A 7,780-nucleotide genomic window follows, 5' to 3' on the forward strand; every position below is an offset into this window, starting at 1 on the left:
GTAAAAGGTTCATCTTTAAGTACCCGGCTATTTAATTTCCACAACTTCCAATTCCATTTCGTGGCTTTCTGTTTGTTTCCCAGACAGAACGCCACAAGACAATGATCGCTGTAGGACAAGGCCTCGACCTTATAACTGTCACACAGTGGCACAAGTTCACTTGATATGTACACTCTATCCAGCCTCGCGTGACTGGCGCCTTGAAAATGTGTAAACCAGATTGGATCTCTAGTCGTACAGAGAGCTACGTCATCCAAACAATATTTTGAAGTTATGTCCATTAAGCATTCGGCACTTTTATCTCTAACCCGCTCGTGGGCTGTTCTGTCCTGTGTCATGCACACACAGTTGAAATCCCCAAGCAAGATAACAACCCTTTCGCACTCAAGGTGCTTACTAATAGTTTGGAAAAAAGTATCCCGCTCACCCTGTCTGTTCGGTGCATAAATACATATAACTCTCCATTCAATATCGCAAAATGAAAAGTCGCAATACACATAGCGGCCACTCGAATCAGCTACAACGGTCTGTTCAACAATACCTATTGATCGCCTGATAAAAAGGGCACACCCAGCCGATGTTCCCACGGCGTGCGAGACACACACATTAAAATTTGCTCTAAAAGGTTGCAACATGCGGTCTGTCATTTCCTGGCTTTCCACTTTAGTTTCTTGCACCGCAATTATATCCAGTTCTCGGTCCGCGAACAGCCTACCAAGCTGGCATTGCTTCCGTCTCGCTGCCAGGCCTCGCACATTAACCGTGGCAACGTTAATTGCAGCTTCTAAACGTACAGCCATTTGGAAAAACTAGACCGCATGCCGCTCACCTCGGACATATGACAAATGCGCGGGTGTGCGTCCGCTAGCGTAGGTCAGTGCGGCATGAGGCGTTCGCCCCGCGTTCTTGGGCACACATAAATCTCGTCACGAGGGGGGCTTTGGCGGCCTCCTCTCTCCGACTTGAATGTTCGTCTTAGGTTCAGGGCGCTTTTTCCTCGCTGTGGGCCCAGTCGAGGCACTACCCACCAGGTTCTTCGCGTCAGCGTCCGCAGCACTGTCCTCCCGTGGCCGCTTGGCCGCGAGCTCATTGAATGCACCATCCTTCCCACGAGTGGCGGCGTCCTCGGCGTCCATGGAGGCGTCGCTTGGGTAGCCGTCGTCAATACTTGGCAGCGGGGTATCTTGCGTCTGCACCTCCGGCGCCTGAGCTGCCGCTGTTTCTTCCGTGCCCGTCGTCCCCTCAATAGCACTACCTTCGTCAATGTCCCCTTCTTCTGCTGGCGTGTCCGCCGGAATCGGTGTATGTTCCTCATCCAGGCCCTTGACGACCTCCTCCGCCTCCGCTTCATCCATTATGTGCTTCCAACGCTCTTCTGTTGCTCCGGGTCCGGTGGCCGCCGCATACGTTTTCACGCAATTGGCGCCATCATGTCCGAAACGCCGGCAGACGTTGCACTTGGGAACGCGACACTCCCTCCGAATGTGCCCAGTCTGTTGACACCGAAGGCACAGCGGTGGTCTTCCCGGCACAGCGACGAGAGCAAGCTCGGTTCCGATACGCAGCTGGTGCGGCAAATCGTCCCTTGCAACTCCCCCTTTCAGCCGGAGAACAACGATGCGTGTCATGGTGCTGAAATTCGCACACCCTGTCGCACGCCACTTTTCTTTCGTCACTTCAACCACAGTTCCGTACGGCGCGAACGCTTCCTTTATCTGATCGTCGGGAACATTGTGCAGGACCCAGTGAAGCTTGACGCGGACGTCTTGCTGGCACGGGTCAATTACCAGGCACCTGTGGCCCTTGACGGTGATTTCTTTCTTCGCGAGCACTTTCTTCTTTCCTTCTTCGCTCGTAAAGGTGACTGCCCAGATATGATTCATCTGGTAGGTGCCGAGGGCAGCAATGTCGGCGAGCACAGCGTCTTGCGCTAACGCGTCTCGAAAGTCTTCAACTCGGTACGGTCGAGCCCTTACGTCTCCATGCAGAAAAATGGTGTTAAAAACAACAGACCCGGTTGGCAGGGGAGGCAGAACAACAGAGTAATCCTGGGCATCTTCAGCATTCCTGTTTCCGCGGCGAGACTGGGCCGCAAACGCCGCTCCGACGGAGCTCATGATCCCGCGTCCGCACGCTGCGGTGACCGGAAGTGGAATCACCAAGCCACAGACGCGACGGTGATATCAGTGTTAGACGCGCCTTATATCTTTAACGCATTCAAACTACGTCGTCAGCGGCGTGCGTTGGCGACTCAGCGGCGTTATAGCGGCTTGATAACTGCGTGGTGTACACGTGATACTACAAACCCGATGGAAGAGATGGAAGAGAAGGCAGCGAGGCGGTGGGCTGCGGGGGCCGAGCGCAAGCGCCGCAAGCGGGCCGACAACCGTGCATTCGCACTTTCACATTCTCCCCCTCGGGGAAATGCGGGGGAATTTTTGTCTGCAGCCGTGACCTCCAGCCTGAGTTCCGTGGTTTTTATGTAATGGTACTATAGAAACAGAAAACGAAAACCACTGGAACGTTATTATTTGACCAAATAATCGAAGTGATTATAGTGATGACTGAAGTACCCGCAGCTTTCAGATAACTATTTTATGTCTGAGGAAAACTTTTAATCCAGAGCATGTCAGCGCGAAACGCGCTGAATGAAAGGGGCTCCCTTTCGCGGAATTCCATATGCTGCCTTCGCCACCTGGCCCCTGGTAACCAGCGGTAGCTGGTCCTTCAAGGCGGGGCTGGACAGCAAGATCTCCCATCGCTCGCTAGGGGTAAGGGTGGGGTTCTTAGTGGAGGAGTTGTCTGACGGTGTTCCCAGTGTGGCCAGGGGGTGGGGGGAGGGGCACTATTAATACATTCCCTACGTCGGCCTCAATGACGCGTCACAGGCACACATCAGTGCTAAGCCGCCGTCCTGCAGTGAACCTGAGTAGGCTGATGATGATGATTATTATTATGATGATGATGATGATGATGATGACGACGACGACGACGATGATGATGATGATGATCCCGTGTGCGCATACGCCAGTGCGCACACCAACACTGCGCACGTACTTCGCCGTGCACGACGTGTCATTTCACAGGTGGCTTCTCCCTTTGCAGCGATAGTACACAGGTGTAAATGGCGCTACTGCAGGCAAAATAATGTTGTTAGCAGGTAAAATGTCGTTATATTAGTGACGTGCATACGTGTAGGCCCGTCACGTGTATGTATGCACGCCATCAATAGCGATTCATTTACGCAGAAGCTGCAAGGAATCTGTTGTTCATTATTAAAGCGAAAGCTCTACTACGCCATGTCTCAAGGTCATCGCATCGCAATGACCTTGAGCTGGCAAAGCGCAATTGTGGCAGGTGTGAATTCACACCACGTGATTTGCTGATGAGAAGCATCGTACCCACACTCCTTTGGAGCCTCGGCGCTACGGTACCGGGTGACTAGGTTAGGGTTTAACGGCTGCTTGGCCAGCGCTTGGTCGATCAGTCTTCGCTATGGATGGCATGCTGGTTGGGCCATCTGCGCGTGTGCTTCAGCACATGTCAGAGGTTGAGTGCAATCAGAAAAGCAGGGATGTTTTCTGCTATTTCATAACGAAGCAGAGCATCCGCCGTCCCAAATACCTGATGTTTCAGTTCAAACGGGAAGCTATTCTGTCTTTATTGCTCATGTGCGCTATTCGCGGATATAAACTCGGCTCTGCAAGAAATTCTCGAAAGCAGCGCAGAAAGCATCCTGATGGCAAAGGTAAACGCTGAGAGTGGTTGAAATTTTCGGTCGATAAAACGGTTCAGAGAGCCCACTCTAAGCAATGACACTGGGTGGCGCCTAAGGGAGTATGTCGGAAAAAGGGGGAAAAAATAATCTGAGGGATGAACAGCTAGGGTCAGTTCTGTCAGCAGAGGCCCCCATAAAAGAACAATGGCCTTCTATATTAACAGTATGGCGGATATAAACATACATGAACTTACCTGCGTTTTCTCTTCAGCAGAGAATGTAGCTAACCTACGACAACATTGGACACTCCAAGCGGCACATTATGCTTATGAAGTTCTCCTTCTGGTTATGCCTGCATGTCATCCACTGTATTTGCTAGATGCTAGCACGACCTTAGGGCTCGTTTCAGACATATTCTGCCTCGATGTAGAATATACCCTGTCACCTCGCCGTTAAAAATTCATAACGGAAAGTTTTGCAAACTGCGTTGTTTCACATGGTTATCGGGACCGCGGGGTGCTGCCCCTCGTTTATTCTTGGTTACTGTTCATCCAGCAATGTTAGAGGTGTGATAAAAGCGGTTATTTACTGACTTATTATCAAAGACATTGCTGAAGCACACAACTGAACATGTTAACTTGAGCAACGCTTGGTGTAGGGCTAGTTGGTTGAAGATTGTTCGAGGCTATACCCAACGCAGTACTAAAAACAACTGAAGAGCTGCTCTGCCGGTTCTTTCGGCGGTAGTATGAGAGCTGTAGACTTGCCCGTGCATGCATAGGATTTAGCATGCTTGAGCAAGGATGTGCCACAGCTGGGCGAGTTTTCCGGTTGGTTTGACAAGGCGATGCAAGCTATCGGTGCGCTTATTTGATTCCCTCTATTCTACAAGAGGCGGGGTAGGTATACTCACGTTGCCTGTACTACTTTTTCGCTGCTGCTTAGCACGGCGTTCTGCATTAGGATGAACTGCCGATAAACTGGGTCTATCCTTGGTTGCAACCGAGTGCTCTGCACAAAGCTCGTATACATCTAAGCTTGAGCGCAAGCGTAAGAGTGCCGAGGTCGGTGCAGCTAGCCACACGGCAACAGACAAGCAGAGGACGGAAGCGGTGTTCACACCTTGGCACGTGCGTCCCACACCAACGATCAGAGGGAGCCAAGACAAGCGGCAACAAGCCGCAACAAGTGGAGTCGCCGTCTCCTCTACATTGCTGGTTCGGAATTCCTCCTCTAAGCCTTGCCTAGTAACGTAATTTTTTCACTCAGGTTGGCTTCCCTCACGAGATGTGACGTCTTTCGCAATTTGTACATCTTGTGCTCTAGCGCGCAAAAACGAAGAGTCCTGCGATGGGCACTGAAGAATGGTGCAAATATCAGCGAATCTTCAGATGTATAAAAGATACCCCTTTAGGTACTGATCAACACGATCGCTCCCCCAATATTCCTTACTTTTTTTCCTAATTTTTGTGGTGTGTTTTCTTACAAATAAAAATGACGATCAATGTACACTCAAGAAGTTTGGGGAGTATGAGTGCATCCTCCAAGTCTCTGTGTCTTGAGTAAAAAAACTACTAATCCAGCTAAGCGAACAATTCACAATGAGCCAGCCTTCATCTCTTTCGTGTTATAAAACGGTTTAGCAAGAGCAGGATGAGATTTTTCTTCTAGTTTTAATTATATATCGACCCAGCTATTCACTGAAGTATCGCTAGAGGCGCAGACAAATTTCAACAGGTTACCTCTGTCAAGAAGACAATGAACGCATCATTCATTTCCGCAGATTTAAATTTTTATGTTAGCCTCTTCCCCTTAGTAGAGAGATTTAGGTATTCATACGACCCTACACGTGGTAACACTGCTTGAAATGTTTACCGCCGCGTTGTGGATGACACTGGTTGGTCAAGACTATCGTTTACGCCGCGTTTTCTGGAGCTAATTTCTCGCTTTCCCCAAAAGTAGCGCAAACTACTAACCAGCATCTATTTAAACTCCAAGATAATCGCATACACCCCCCCCCCCTCCCCACCACCACCACTCCTGCAATCTACCCATCATTACAATTCATCTCGTATGGTTCTCCCGCTACATTCCGATCACACCAATTCCGCACCTCCAAATGCGCACTGGCTTTAAATCCGAAGCACCAGCGTGATCAACCGGGCCATCCAGTTTTATTTTATTTCATTTTACTTCAGCTCAATAAAACGTTTGCTTCCTGTTCCTTCTCCGCTGTCGTATTCCCATCAGACGCGTCTTCAGCGTCTCCTCACCTCGATGTAAGGAAGATCGCAGATCTCTTTCCACCATCCACTTCCCGTACTTCCTACATCACGTACCACTTTCCATTGAATTAGGCCCGATACGCTAACTCCTCAGATTAAATCCCGCTTTAGCGTTCTTTCTCCCCTTACAAGGCTCATGGTCTAGGAACTGCCCTTGTCTAAGGTATACCTGAGGGCTACGTCGTTCGGCTGAAGTCGTCCTTTACTAGACGCAGCGAACGAAGGAGAATCGAATTTTCAACTTCCTCCGGGCTTTGTTCTTGGTGCGTCCTCCGCCTTTTACATCTCCCGGTACCTCGGCAGCCTTGATCGACCGGGACCTCCGCCGCAAGGAACCCTATTTATCTCGCAGACGACGCTAATTACGGAACACGTTTTGTGCTTGCGACACTTAGGGAAGACAAAGGCGACGCCTGCTGAAAGCGGGAGGGCCCCTTCCCCCGCTTCCGGCTTCGCTCAAAGGGATCGATGTCTTCCTGCTCCTGATTACGGCTTCTTTTCCCGCCCATTTGCACCGGGCTTGCATCCATGCGCCAGTTTGGAAATCAAGGAGAGAGACCTTTTCTTTTCCATTTGCTTGTTACTAATGAAACCGTACAGGGGAGAAGGAGGAGGGAAGCACATCGCGTATTTGTAACGCACTGTGTCTTGAACTTTGTCTTTCTTGTGCCCAGATCCAGTCAAGGCCAGCTAGTAGGCGGAAGGTCTTATATCGCCACTTTGTAGGCTTTAGATTCGGCCTTTAAGGAAGATACCCCAGTAATCCCCTGCGACAAAACGGCCTTGCATATCGAAAGTCCTTCAAGCCTCACGACAGACGCAACATTTTCTTGAGAATAAACAGCCTTAAGTTCACTTGTATGTCTCTTCCATAAAAGCCCGAAGCTGCCACAGCTGTGACTGAAATAGAATATACCGTAAAGTTCCCAGAGAACGCCTTCCCCCTAAGCATCGCCCGCCCCCCTTTGGAGGTGAAGTATTCAATTTACTCAAAGGCTCCAAAGAACGCCCACCCCCTGAAATCAATGGCTTTAGCGCCTATGAGTGAATAAAATAAACGCGAATAATCTATTGATTTGTTGATGATGTCACTTATTTTTCCCTTCCGCATTTTAGCTGAAAGTTTACCAATGCCGTATTTTTTCTTAATATCGCCGCAGTTTGGCTGGCGGTGCGGCCACTTTTTGTAGTTTTTCGCACCTGGCCCGAAAGTTCGCCCATCCCGTATTTTGACCTTGATGTCTCTGTACTTTGGGTGGGCGTTCTTTCGGAACTTTACGGTATTTCGGTTTACTTATAGTAAAGAACACTTCATTCTGTATATTTCGATTGCCCATAGATGCAGCTGCTCAAGGTGAAGAAAATACCTTCCATGGTGCTTTAAAGGAAGCGGCATTCGTGCCACATTTCTTCGCGAACGAAACGCGACGCTACCTCGACTTCTATGCGCGTTAGAAGACACGATGCGGGGATAGAAGGCACACACACACACGTAAGCACATGTCTCGCACGGCGGCGGTAGCTTCGGAACAATACCGACATTTATTACTATTGTTAGGACATTCATTGATCTCAGTTTTGAACAGCGCAAGCACTGAACCTTTTTCAGCCCCCCCTCGGACCCTTTCACCTCGCGCACGCACGAAGAGAAAACGACATCGGGAAGGACAAAGACGGAGCCCGCGCCTCCCTCCACGCCTTCTTTTCCGCTCAGTTACACGTCGATGAGGAGCGCGGAACACGACCGAGCTCCTTCACCCTTGTCCCCTTCGACGCC

The 7,780-nt window shown here is 50.0% G+C and overlaps 1 protein-coding gene across 1 annotated transcript; it reads right to left on the reverse strand.

Annotated features, from left to right (window-relative positions):
- Window positions 1–913: 913 nt before the first annotated feature.
- Window positions 914–2,134, reverse strand: LOC144170067 (uncharacterized). Its single transcript, XM_077699604.1, has one exon. The coding sequence runs from the start codon at window positions 2,115–2,117 to the stop codon at window positions 927–929; it is 1,191 nt and encodes a 396-aa protein (XP_077555730.1). The 5' UTR covers window positions 2,118–2,134; the 3' UTR covers window positions 914–926.
- Between the last annotated feature and the right edge of the window lie 5,646 nt (window positions 2,135–7,780).

This window comes from Haemaphysalis longicornis, unplaced genomic scaffold (assembly GCF_048455015.1).
Source record: "Haemaphysalis longicornis isolate Haplotype H1 unplaced genomic scaffold, Haemaphysalis longicornis Haplotype H1 scaffold_2, whole genome shotgun sequence".
Taxonomy (NCBI): domain Eukaryota; kingdom Metazoa; phylum Arthropoda; class Arachnida; order Ixodida; family Ixodidae; genus Haemaphysalis; species Haemaphysalis longicornis.

What these genes read in the sequence shown, in the direction of transcription:
- LOC144170067 (XM_077699604.1), bottom strand. Translation starts at nt 2,117, where the DNA reads ATGAGCTCCGTCGGAGCGGCGTTTGCGGCCCAGTCTCGCCGCGGAAAC.